Here is a 14,312-nt window from a genome sequence, read left to right on the forward strand (position 1 = left end):
CACATTGTCTACAGCCTTCAAGAGGCGGTGGGGACCAGGAATAGGCACCTGACTTAAACTGGGCCAATGAGAGGCTCGCCTCTGAAATGTGGAGTTTGGGAGCCACAGACTGAATTAGACTGAATCAACTACATGTAGAGTCAAAGTATAAAGGCATACGGATTCAAGATCTGATGCTGATATTTGGGCAACAAAACTGAATGAACGAGCAGATGAATGAGCAGAGAAGTGATCTGTAGGGAGAGAAAAACAAAGCAGATACAAAGACTTGAAACCATGTGGAGAGAAAGGAATGGAGAAAAGAGGGAGGGAGAGAGAAGCCGTCCTTCCAGTTCTAGTGAGGCTGTCTCTCCTGCTTTTGGATCCTATAGAATTTCCTCATGTCCCTACAATAAATAAATCTCTCAACTCAAGCTGGCCGGAGTAGGTTTGTACATCTTGCCACTAAGGATCCCTGACTAAGACACACTATTACAGAAAATATCACTCTATTATAATTGTCTCTTTACTTATCTGTCTCCCCAACCAGACTGAGAATTCCTTGTGTGCAGGGATAAAACCTTTTTTCATATATCTAGTCACTAGGATACTATCTGACACACAGGAAAGATTCAGTAAATAAGGAAATATCAACAAACATTTAGCCATCAATTAAGTATCCAACCTTTGAGCCTATGTTTTGGTACAAGCTGAGGGACAGTTCTCAGTTTACTAATTAATTTGCTGTGGGAATTGGACCCAACTCCTAGCTCTCATCTGTAAAGAAAGGTGGTTGCCCCAGATGATTTCTAAGATCTCTTTTACCTTTAAAGTCTGCGATTTGATGACTTATTAACAGGAGCTCATCTAAAAGTATTTTTAAAGTCAAGGGTAGCAAACTATAGTCCAAGAGCCAATTTCTCAGCCTAAGCCTTATTTTTGTAAATAAAATTTCACTGTAACATAATCACAACCATTTGTTTACCTATTATCTATGACTGTTTCCACGCTACAACAGCAGAGCTCAAGAGCTGTAACAGGGACCACAGGCCCACAAAGCCTAAAATAATTACTATCTAGCCCTTTACAGAAAGAGTTTCAGATGAGCTCTTTGTAATAACGTATTTTTTCAAACTATTCTGATTTTTACATATCTTTAGAAGAAGATATTCTTGAGCTATCAGTGACAACCATATTGAAAGAAATCAGATAACCATCACGTAAGGGGTTCAGAGAAGTCTTAACTATTAGTGCTAGAGAACAGAAAGTATACTTAGAAGGCAAAGCTATTAAACTTGTAGTACAATTTCCAACTCTGACACTTCCTAACTGCATGACCTTAGGCAAGACATCTAAGATAAGCTCTGCTCATATCTGCAAACAAGTTACTAAACCTCTCTGTGCTTCACTTCAGCATCTATAAAGTGGGAACAATACCCATTTATCTTGCACAACTGTGAGAATTAGAGATGACTTGGTATGCTGCCTAGCACAATTACAGGTACAAAGTAGATAAATATTATTTTTATGGCATAATATATAAAACTTTAAATTTGTACACATTCATAACTCAAGGAAAGGCAAAAATACAACTTAAGTCAAATTTAAGTAAGAGTCTATCTAAATTAGCTATAGGGTCTTGAGATTACAAAAGTTAATGAACAACATTATTATCACTTCCCAGAGATTATAGTCTACATTTAGATCACAAAGTTATAATCTTCTACACTATTACAATCGCCAGCAACATAAGTGAGTTAGTTACACTACTTAATTCGCTATGAGGCAAACATAAATTTTAAAATACATCAAACAAGTGAATTTTAAACATAAATACTTACATGCAGTACACAAATATACAACAGCTGTAAATCATCGGGAGTTCATCCAATAGCTATGAGAAACAAAGACAGATATGAATACTGTAGAGTTGCAACTATTATGCAAATTAAAACATCAGAATGATTAATATGGTTACCTCTAACTATATAATATCTTTTACTAATTCTTTTATATATTTATCATCAACTAATTTACTCTGAGTGTGTATATTCAGTTTATTGTTTGTGAACAAATAAGCTTCATTCATTCTGAAGAGGAGTCTGGAGAGGTAGGCACGGCCAGATCACAGAGCCTATGGTTCACTTTATGAGCTCGAACTACGGGAAATATTAAAGAGATTTAGAAAGTGACACACCATCTGGAGAGCAGGGACTGTATTTTACACATCTCATCCCTAACACTCGTAAAAGCCTAGCAAACATTAGTCAAAGAATGAAAACAGTTTTGTTTGTAGGACGAGCATTTCTGTTCCAGTGTGACAAAGGGACTGGGGAGACAGGCACATCAATTAGGAGACAGTTACAGGAATCTGGGTTGGAGATGATGAATTAAGGGAGCGACAATGGAGACAGCTAGAGGTAGATGTGGTCAAGACTTATCACGAAAGTTCAATTGAGAGGTTTTAGTGTTTGCAGAGGTGAGAAAGTAGGAGAAATTAAAGATGAATCATAGGTTTTTGCCTTGGGCTTCCAGTGTAAGGTGGTTCCATTCATTGAGATAGGAAGCAAAGGAGAAAGAGGGTAGTATTTGTAACAGAACATTTGTTGTTTACATTACAAAGTCTGAATTAGCTTACACTATTACCTAACATTTAAGCTATTTTTGGTTTTGTATTATAAATAAAGTTATAGGTGAACAAATATTTTTCTTTGGTTTTATTTTCTAAGATAAATTTATTTATTTTTACTTATGAGAAACAGGTGAATACTGCCTTTTATTACTAGCATTGATTTTTTTTCCTAATATCCAACAAACTACATGCTCAGTACAGAATACTTGGAAAAAGCAGAAAAACATAAAGAAAAAATTGAGAAATTGCCTTTAATTTTACCCTCCCCCAGACAGCAAAAAAGAATGAGTTGAATGAGTGACTAAATGAAAAGAAAATCTGGGAGAAGTCTCCTAAAAACTTAAAGATTTTATACTCTTACCATCATCAACATAGGACAAAGTCCTAAGACAGGTAAAGGAAACAAAGAATACAAAACAAACTCTGGACCCCAATCTTGTCTAACTTTCCATGTAACTTCTAGTCAAGTCATTTCCCCTCCCTTGGCCTGTTTTACCATTTATAAAATTTGTAGATTGGACTAAATTTCAAAAATCCATACACTTACTTACCAGATCCTATGATGGCAGTTTCATACATGCTGACCAACTGATCCTCACAATACTCCTACAGACCCATTAGAGAGATGAGAAAACTAAGGCTCAGCAAGATTAAATGGCATGTCTATGCTCAAATAGGTAGTAAAGTAATAGAATCAGACCTGGGACTCAAGCAGCCACTTGGCGATAATAAATCTGAAGAAAATACCATCCAAGCTCCAAATCATTCTTAACACAGAACTGTCAATGTTTCTCGTGCTCAGTTTAGGCAGAAGTGAAACATGGGCCTCCAATTTCTTTACACCTACACGCTAAATTCAGGCTGATGGAATGGTTCACTGACCACCAAAGACAGGTCGCGGCAGCACTGCCTTTTCTTACTTTGTTTCAGTGACTGTGCATAACAAATGATGGCCCACCTGAGCCAAACTTATCCAGCTTTGTGGAGACAAGACAGGGAGCCTGCAAGGAATATTCATGATCATATGTTCAGATTAAGAGATGAAGAAGCTGTTGAAACAAGTCCTTCAAAATTGATGATTCCTCCCTCCTCCTCAATCACTGGGAAAATGGGTCATAGGTCATTTCTGCCCATTTAAGCAAGCACAAAAACCACAACTTTGTAGTTCAAAAGAGGAAGGAAACAAAGCACTTGTATGATTTGTCCATGAAGCTGATAAAGTAGTATTACAGTAATGATAAAGAGTAGAATCAAAGATCTCAGCATCAAAGGCCATCTTGTCCATCCAAACGTTGTGCTATCTAGGTAACAACCTAGCCAACAATTAAGTTTATATGCAAATCAAAGTGTGTCCCACCTCTGCTTAAAATCCATCAATGGCTCACAGAAGATAAAATCCAAGAGGCTTAGATTTAGCCTCCGGTTAGTTTCCTAAACCACATCTCCTGCCACTTAGTTCAATGCCTGGCCCAGAGCAAGTACTCGATAATGTAACAAATGTTAGCTACTATTACTGGGAGCGCTATCACCACCATCACCGCATACTCCCACTCCATGGCTACAACCATAATGTACCTCTTGCAGTGCCCTGAGATGCCAGACATACTCTCACAACTCTGTGGGTTCTAGTTGGCCTGGCAAATTCCTATTCATCTTTGAAGATGCAACTCAAACATGGATCTGAGTCATCTATGTGAACGCCCTCTCTGACCTTCCTGACCTAAATAGTTTCTCTTTCCATTTCCATAGCACCCTGTAGGTCCCTTTATCACTGCATTCACTAACATGTTATCTTCAATCCTAGAGCATAGACTTCTTGAGGGAAGGCCTATATCATCTTTACCTATGCATAGCTGTTGCCCAGGTACCAAATAAAAAATTTTGAACTAATCAAAGTGTTTGTTTAACCTAAGTTTGGGCACCTCCAAGGACAGAGGGCTCAAGATCTCCCAAGGCAGCCCTTACCACCTACTGGCTCAACAAATTCTTCCCTGGGTTAAGCAAGATGTCTCTTTATCTTTAACCCCACTAGGACCATACAGAATAAACCTAACTGTCTTCAACATGTCAACCCTTCAAACATTGATTCTTAAAAGATTTATGTAGTGCTATGTTCCAGACCCGTGATAGAAGTAAAGGATACACCAAGGTTAACCAGAGAGAGTCTCTGCTCTTAGGTAACTCACATTCTGATAGACAAGACAGACATACAAATATATTTATAAAACAACAGCAATAAGGGCAGTAACAGAAATGCACAAAGTGTTATGGAAGAACATATGAGGGGTACATATTCCACCCTGGGGCCATGGAAGGCTTCCTAAAGGAGCTGCCACTTTGGCTGAGACTTTAAAGACGCACAGGAATTGTCCATGGGAGAAGGGGAAGTCAATAGGGTCAGACATGAACAACAGGGCCAGAGCATAGAATGCACAGAGTCTGGTGTGCACAGCTGAGTGGGGGTGAGTGAGCATGTCTTCTCTTGTCAGGTTAAATATTCCTGGTCCTTCCTCTCGGGCATCATGACTAGAGTTTTAGTTCTTTCTTCTGGTGTTTCTCATTTGAACACAAGCCAGATCACTCCTCAGAAATGAATGCAATTTTCTTGTCATGATCTGCTCAGCGCACAGTAGGGGAGCCTATCCCCTCCCTCACTGAGATGCTTAGTCTCGCCTGACATCTTGTCTCAACACATTCATCCAGTTGTTCCTTCATATATGGGGCAGAACACACTAGTTCCAGCAATAATGTTTTAGGAATAATATAATGGACAGCAGAATGATCCTTGAGATTTTAAAATTTATCTAAGTCTTAGAAAACAGGTGTTAAGGAAATGTCAGAGGTTATTGTATGCACAGAATTAGACTAGATGTTTTGTAAATTGTTCTGGCTATCTGCTAATGTATAGCAAGCCACCCTAAAACTCAGCAGCTTAAAATAACAATATTTATTTTGCTCATTAGTGTGCATTTTTGAGCAGGGTTAGGAGAGGATAGTTCATCCCTACTTCACTCAGTGCCAGCTGGGATAGCTCAAAGGCTGGGGGCTGGAATCATCTAAAGATTCACTCACTGAAATACTTGGCAGCTGATGCTGGCTGAAGTCTGGGGCCTTCAGGTGAGGCTGTGGCAGAAACATCTATAATGGCTTCTTCACGTGGCTAGTTGGTTTCTTTACAACATGGTGCTGGGTTCCAAGGGTAAGCATCCCAGGAGGACTAGGCAGAAGCTTTATTGCCTTTTGAGACTCAGTCTTGGAAGGTGTATAGCTTCATGCCCACCACAGTCACAGTCCTGCCCAGATTCAAGGGCAAGGAACAAAGATCCTACCTCTTGAGCAGGGTCAACACCACCCTGTAAGAAAAGCAGGTGGGATGGGATATATTGGTGTAGATATCTTTGGAAAACACAATAATCTACAACACAAATAAAACTCAAAACCCCAGGAACAAGATAGTTTGCTTTAGGATGGTGGGTATTCTGACTGGCTGATTAGTACTATTATTCCTCGGAAGCAACGTTGGAGTCGTTTAAAGTCTCTTTTTTAAAAGATAAACATAAACATGTATTTTCCTTACTATAAAAGTGCTTCATGTTTATTGTAGAAAATTTGGAAAATGTAGAAATGCAGAGAGAAAGAAATATAATTGCCTATAATTCCACAATCCAGGGATAACTACAATTTAATATTTCAATGCATCTCTTAGTCATTCACGCAAATGGTTAATTAAATGTCCTTCCTTCCTCACTCCCTTCTAAGATGTATTTACTGTGCCCAGGTCACGTGCCAGCATTATTCTCTATGCTAAAGATACAGTGGTATTTAACACAGGTGAGATCTCTGCTCTCCAGACCTTTACATTCTATTCTAGTTGGGAGAGACTGCAAAATAAGATAATTTCAAATGGTGATAAGTGCTATGAAAAGCATAACATAAAGTAATTTGCAGAAGGGGTTGCTTTACACAAAATGGTCAGAAAAGGCATATCTGAGGAATTAGAAGGAACTAGACATGCAGAGATCTGAGAAAGTGTTGCAGGCAGAGGACATAATTACAAAGGCCCTGAGGCAGTTTCGAAAGGACAGCAAGGCCAACGTGGCTGGAGTGTAGTGAACAACGCAGAGGTTGGAGAACTAGACCTCGGCTTGATCATGGAGGCCACTAAAGAATTTGGATTTCACTTCAAGTGCAAAAGGATACCTTGGAGAGTCTTAAGCAGAATGACATGACCTGATTTAAAATTTAAAGGATCACCCTGCTGGTTGGAGGGGCAATGGTGACTACTGCAGTGATCAAGAAATGAGACAGTGATGGCTTACACTAGGGTAGGAGTAGTAAAATCAGAGAGAGTAGGCAGATCCAAGTGTATCTTATTTTATTTTTGAGGAAGATTAGCCATGAGCTAACATCTGCTTCCAATCCTCCTCTTTTTGTTGAGGAAGACGGGCCCTGAGCTACATCCGTGCCCATCCTCCTCTACTTTATACGTGGGACGCCCACCACGGCATGGCTTGCCAAGCAGTACCATGTCCACACCCGGGATCCAAACCGGCGAACCCCGTGCCGCCAAAGCAGAACGTGAGCGCTTAACCGCTGCACCACTGGGCCAGCCCCTGTCAAGTGTATTTTAAAGGTAAAACCAGCGGAAGGACTAACAGTTTAGGTGTGAGGGATGAGGGAAAGAAAGAAATGAGGGATAACTCTAGGTTTTCGGCTTCAGCAGTTGGGTGGGTGATGGCATCATGGGGAATACTACAGGAACACTAGGGAAAGAATGGGTATGGGAAAAGAAATAAAGAATTACATAATGCCCATGTTAAAGGCTGAGACTTCTACTAGACATTGAAGCGTATGTCAAACGCACAGATGGACATACAAATCTAGAGCTCCAAGGTGAGGTTAGAGCTGAAGATAGATATTTTGAATCAGCAGCATATAAGTCATATTTAATGCCATGAGATTATATGAGATCACCTAGGAAAGAATATAGAGAAGGTGGCCCAGGACTAAAAGAGTGACCAGTGAGGCAAGGAAGAAAGCTAAGGGAACTTCCTTTTCCTTAAGACAAGGAAAACTGGGAAGCTAAGACAAATGGTTCATGAAGAAACAAGCAAATATATGTGGAATGCTACTGAGAGGTTAAATAAGAAGATAAAAATGTGTCTATTGGATCTGGCAAGATGAAGGTCACCGATGACCTTGACAACAGCAGTTTCTGTGACGTGAAGGGAAGAAATACCTAACTAGAATGGGAGGAAAAGAGAAGGAGGTAAGCGTGGAGAGAGCAGAGACACTCAAGTGGTTTATATGTGAAAGGGAACAAAAAATGACTCAATAGCTGGGGCTGGACACAGGGTAAAGGGAAGAGTAATTTTCTAAAGATGGGAGCTATTTGAGGATGGTTGTATGCAGATGGCAGTGACTAGTGACTTTCTAAAGACTATGGTGGAGCAAGAGACTGGGGTGGGGTATGTAACCACAGGAGTGAACTCTTTCGAGCAGGAGGGAGGGATAAATTCAGAGCCTGGGGAAGGGGACACTGGCCTTTGATAGAAGTTGGGACATTTCTTCCATAATAATAGGAGGAAGAAGGTGGTGGTAGAAAGATGAGGGAGTTCCTGATTGATTCTTTCTATATTCTCAGTGAAATGCTGAGCAAAGAGAAGGGGGTATGAGGCAAAAGAAACACAAAAAGAAATCTAAGGAAAGAGGAACGGGGTGAAATAACAGTTCTGGAGAATGGAAGGTAAAATTGGCAGGGAAATGTAATGGTTCTGCTTTGTGGAACCGAGTGGTTATTTGAGATTATTGTTCAATAATTTCAAAGTGAAATCATTTAACAAAGGGATGTGATCTATGAGCCATATCTAGCTACTCAGTGCAGGCACAGGACAGGCAGATAACTGAGCGTGATCTGGGTTGAGCATTGCTCAGAAAGAGGGGCAAGAGCTTTAAGGATATTTGTCTGGGTGGGTGGGAGTTATAATTTTGGGTCACACATTACAAATTTTGCAAAACGGTAAGAGAAGAAGTTAGGCAAAATGTACTTCCAGTCTTTTTTCTATTGTCTATAAAATTGATATCATATACAGAAAGTTTTAAGTCTTTATAACATTTTACCATGTTAAAAGTCTTCACAATATTATTTTAAATGGCTACAGTGCATTTCAACACATAGATATATGATAGTATATTTAACAATCTCCCTATTAAACATTTAGACTATTTAAAAATCTTTATCATGTATAACACTGTGATAAACATCCTTGTGAAACATCTTTTTTCTGCCTCTGATTACTTTCTTAGGATGTGTTCCTAGGAGTGCAATTACTGAGTCAAAGGATATGTACATTGTTTTTCTATTTTAAAAAAAATTGAAAGAATTTTAACTTACAGAAAAGTTTGAAGGACAGTACAAAGAACTTTTTTCTCCCTGAACCATTTGACTAAGTTGCTGACATGAGGTTCCATTACTCCTAAGTACTTTAATGCATGTTTCCTACAGAGATATTCACTTGGATTACTTGCCTTGACCAAATGGGATTTATCACAGGAATGCAAAGTTGGTTCAACATATGAAAATCAGTCAGTGTATCAGATTGTACTAGACCACACTACAGTCGTGCGTCACTTCACAACAGGGATACGTTTTGAGAAATGCACTGCTAGGTGATTTTTTTCACTGTGCGAACATCATAGAGTGTACTGATGCAAACCTGCATGGTATAGCCTAATACACACCTAGGCTATATGATACGCTTCTTATGGGTCCACCATCATATATGTGGTCTGTCATTGACTGAAAAGTTGTTATGCAGTGCATAACTGTGATATAATAAAAGAGAAAAACCACACGATCATCTCAAAACATGCAGAAAAAATATTTGAAGAGTCCAACATCTTTTCATGATAAAAACACTCAACAAACTAGGAATAGAAGAGAATTTCTTCAGCCTAAAAAGGGCATCTACACAAAACCCCATTAATTAATGGTATAAGACTGAAAGCCATCTTCCTAAGATCAGGAACAAAACTAGGATGTCTGCTCTCTCTGCTTCTATTCAACAGTGTACTGGAAATTCTAGTCGGGGCAATTAGGCAAGAAAAATAAGTAAAAGGCATCCAATCAACGAGGAAGAGGTAAAACTATCTCTATTTGCACATGACATGATTTTGTACACAGAAAACCCTAATGAATCCACACATGCACACACACAAAACTATTAGAGGTGAAAAACAAGTTCAGCAAGGTTGCAGAATGCAAGAGCAATATGCAAAAATCATTGGTATTTCTATATATCAGACATGAGAAATCAGAAAAAGAAGTTAAAAAAACAACTCTATTTACAATAGCACCAAAAAGAATATAATATTAATAAATTTAATTTAAAAAAGTCAAGACTTGCACACAAACTACAAAACATCATTGAAAGAAATTAAAGACTTAAGTAAATAGGAAGGCATCCTGTATTTACGGATTGGAAGATTTAATATTAAGATGGCAATACTCTCCAAAGTGATCTGTGGACTCAATATAATCCCTTTCAAAATCCCAGCCAACTTTTTGCACAAATCAATAAGCTGATCCTAACATTCATGTGGAAATGCAAGGGACCCAGCATAGCTTAAACAATTTTTAAAAAGAAGAACAAATTTGGAGGACTCACAGCTCCCAATTTCAAAACTTACTACAAATCTACAGTAATCAAAGCTGTGCGGCACTGGCATAAAGGATAGACACATAAGTCAACGCAACAGAATTGAGAGTTGAATTGACTGTTAAAAAATAAATTAATACATTTATGATTGACTGATTTTTGACAGTGGTGCCAAGACAATTCAAAGGGGAAAGAACAGTCTTTTCAACAAATGACTCTAGGAGAACTGGATATCCACATGCAAAAGAATGAAGCTAGACCCCTGCCTTACACCACATACAACAATTGATTAAAAATGGAACAAAGACCTAAATGTAAGAGCTAAAACCATAAAGGCTCTTTGAAGAAAACATAGGTATGAATCTTCATGACTTTGGATTATGTAATGGTTTCTTAGATGTGATATCAAAAGCACAAGCAACCAAAGAAAAAAATAGGTAAAAGGACTTCAGCGAAATTGAAAACATTTTTGTTTCATAGGATGCTATTAAGAAAGTGAAAAAACCACCCACAGATTGGAAGAAAATATTTGCAAACCATATATTTGGTAAGGTCCAGTATCCAGAATATATAAAGAACTCTTACAACTCCATGATACAAAGGCAAATAACTCAATTTAAAAATGGGCAAAGGATCTGAATAGACATTTCTCCTAAGAAGATACACAAATAGCCAATAAGCACATGAGGATGTTCAATATCATTAGTCATAGGGAAATGTAAATTAAAACCACAATGAGATATCACTTCACGCTCACTAGGATGGCTATAATCAAAAGACGGACTATAAAAAGTATTGACAAGGATATGGAGAAATTGCTGGTGGGAATGTAAAACGGTGCAGCCACTTTGAAAAAGTCTGGTAGCTCCTCAAAAGGTTAAACATGGAGTTACCACGTGACCTAGCAATTCCACTCCTATGAATATACCCAAGAGAACTGAAAACATACATCAACACAAAAACTTGTACATGAATGTTCATAGTAGCATTATGCATAGAAGCCAAAAAGTGGAAACAACCCAAACGTCCATTAATTGATATATAGATAAACAACATGTGGTATATCCATAAAATGGAATATTATTTGGCCTAAGTAAAAGAAGCCAGACACAAAAGGCCACATATTATCCATTGCTATGAAATGTCCAGAACAAGCAAATCCACACAGACAGAAAGTACATTAGTGGCTATCAGGGGCTAGGTGGAGGGAGTAATGGGAATAATTGCTAATGAGCATGAGGTCTTTCTTTGGGATGATGAAAATGTTCTGGAATTAGATGATGGTGATGGTTCCACAATTTTGTGAGCATACTCAAAACAACTTGTATAATTTAAAAGGGTGAATTTTATGGTATGAGAGTTCTATCTTTAAAAAAAAATTCACCTACAAATACACAATACTATCAACAAAATCAAGAAATTACCATTGGTTAATTACTACCATGTAATCCTTAGACCCCATTCAAGTTTTTCTAAGTGTCTCAATAATATCATAAATATAAGCATACACACATACGCACACAAAAAGTATCCAGTCCAGGAGCAGATATATTTAGTGGTCATGTCTTTTTAGTCTCCTTTAATCTTGAACAATTCCTCAGTCTTTCAATTTTATGACCATGGGTACTTTTGAAGATTACATGGCAGTTATTTTACAGAATGTCACTCAATTTGATTTTGCCTGATGTTTCCATATGACTAGATTCAGATTATGCATCTTTGGTAAGAACATCAGAGAAGTGATGCTATGTTCTTGCCACTGTGCCCTATCAGACGGCACACAATTTTGATTTGTCCCATTACTGAAGAGACTCATTGTGATTGCTTAAATAAGGTCAATATCTCCTAGGCTCCTCCATTGTATAGTTACTCTATTTCCCAATATAATTATTTTGTGATGAGGTACTTTGAAACTATGTAAATTCAACATAACTTCTAATTTATTCGTTTATCTATAATCACTTATCGCTTCATTTATTATATTGTCTATTATTTTAGTGTGGACTCATGATTTCCCACTTTACTCAATGGGGTATATATTCAATGAGTTTGATAAATGCTATAATCTACTACTATCATTACTTATTTTAATGCTCAAATTATCCCAAATTTGGCCAGTGGGAACCCCTTCAAGTTGGCTTCAGTGTCCTTTTGACATGTCCCCATCACTCTTTTAGCATTTCTATTCTTTCTGGCACAAAAAGATGTTCCAGGCTCATACTGTCCTTTTTTTCTGCGTCAGCCCTTGGAATCAGCTCTGGTTCCTTTAAATGGAGAATGCTATTTAGAAACCAGATCTGGCTGCTGGTGTGCTCTTTGGAACCGGGGTTCTCTGCTCCCAGGTGCTCTCATGGACGGAGCTAGAGAATGAACATATAGTTGTGTGTATAGAAATATGTATTCATATACAAATATATATGAGATATTTATAAACTGTGTGTGGTTTTGGTCAAATCAATTAGCCTCCTTCAGTTCTAGTACTGGAATCTGTAAAACATGAGTAATAACTCTCTAAGATACTATATATAAAAGCACTTGATGATTGCCAGAGCTGGACAAATTCCAATTATTTTTTAGTATGATAAAATGCAAAGCCTCATTGTCAGGATTATCACTCAGTTGTTGCCCACAGGATCACCATTCTGATTGTTGGTACTTTTGCCATATAGTTGTTAAATATTTTGAATATCATTCCTGCCATTTCTTCAAACACATTTTAAGTTCTAGCTTTACCATTTTTGTCAGATATACTACACATTGTAATGACTCCCTGCTTCTGTTTATGTCATAGTGCAAGTCTGGTACGTCATTCTATCCTTTCACTACCTAAAAAGTTTCAACTAATTCTTTCAGATTTTGTTTAAATGTCTAACTTTCATAGATTCTTTCAAGCTCCACCATGTTACCATAGATTATTTGTACTTCTTTAAAAATAATTTTCATACTATATTATTATTTATAAGTCTGTTTTCCCAGGCAGAAAGTGTGGGAAGAAGGGTGTTCTCTGCTTGATTAGCTCAGACCCGTGTTTTAGTCATTTGTGTATTCTCCAAGTCAAGCACAGCATGCACAGCACACGACACCCTATTATAAATATGTGTGGAACATTAGAATCAATCCTAGGAATTAATTCTTATACATTTAATATAGTTGTAATTAATAATTCATAGAGTGTTGTATACACAGATCCTTCCAGAATAGCACTGTCCAATACAGTAGCCACTAGACTTATGAGGCTACTGATCACTTCAAATAAACCTAATCTAAATTGAGATACACTGCAAGTGTGAAATATATATCTCATTTCAGGACACGAAATATTTCATTAATCAATTTTTATGTTGATTACATGTTGAAATAATACTTTGGATATACTGGGTTAAATAAAACATATTATTAAAATTAATTTCACCTATTTCTTTTTAATGTGGCTTTTTAAAATGTGGCTACCAGAAAATTTTAAATTACATCTGTAGCTCACATTATATTTCTACTGGACAGTGCTATTCTAGTAGTTTCTGGGTTAGTGATGGGGAACAAAGAGGTCAAAAGACTGAGGACTAGCTATATGGCCTCCTTAGAGCAAGGACAGTAAATAAAAATTCTTGCATCGCTCTAAAACTTTGCTAGCTAGAGGGACAAGACTATTTGACTGGATGCCATAAAAGAGAGACATGAGGGAATGCAGGCATCTAAGAGTAAGAATACAGTATTTGGGTGAACTGATTATGTCTTTTAAGACGTCTCCATAGGCCTCTACTCTCTAATCCTGCCCTAGAACTGGACAGGCCTGCAAGAGGGGGTCAGGCAGCTATACTGCTCTCACTTGTTTTTTCTACGCACAACTTATTTGCTTGCCTCTTTACTTCACTTAGATAATTTGGATTCTTTGGCCTGAAGTACAGAACTCCAGAGATTACAAGTCCCTTTTTTCTTTTCAGTCTCTTGTCTCAATACCATCCTCCAGTGATGTGCTGTTTTCTCAAATTTGAAGTGTCACTGGATTAAGAGAAATAAGCAGTTAGTCAATTATTTCATTACTG

At 37.7% G+C, this 14,312-nt stretch overlaps 1 protein-coding gene across 8 annotated transcripts in view; it reads right to left on the reverse strand.

Moving 5' to 3' along the window:
* The window catches only part of ACER3 (alkaline ceramidase 3), a 158,946-nt gene that overhangs the window by 54,327 nt on the left and 90,307 nt on the right, over nucleotides 1–14,312 (reverse strand). For 5 of the 8 annotated variants that reach the window (XM_044752032.2, XM_044752031.2, XM_014855811.3 and 2 more), the window contains one exon: nucleotides 1,821–1,873. In XM_044752032.2, coding sequence (XP_044607967.1) covers nucleotides 1,821–1,873 — 53 coding nt within the window. Of the gene's footprint in view, nucleotides 1–1,820; nucleotides 1,874–5,683; nucleotides 5,965–14,312 lie in introns of all 8 variants that reach the window. The other 3 variants (XM_070490608.1, XM_070490610.1, XM_070490609.1) reach the window with 1 other exon arrangement.

Source organism: Equus asinus, chromosome 20, assembly GCF_041296235.1.
Source record: "Equus asinus isolate D_3611 breed Donkey chromosome 20, EquAss-T2T_v2, whole genome shotgun sequence".
NCBI classification, from domain to species: Eukaryota; Metazoa; Chordata; class Mammalia; order Perissodactyla; family Equidae; genus Equus; species Equus asinus.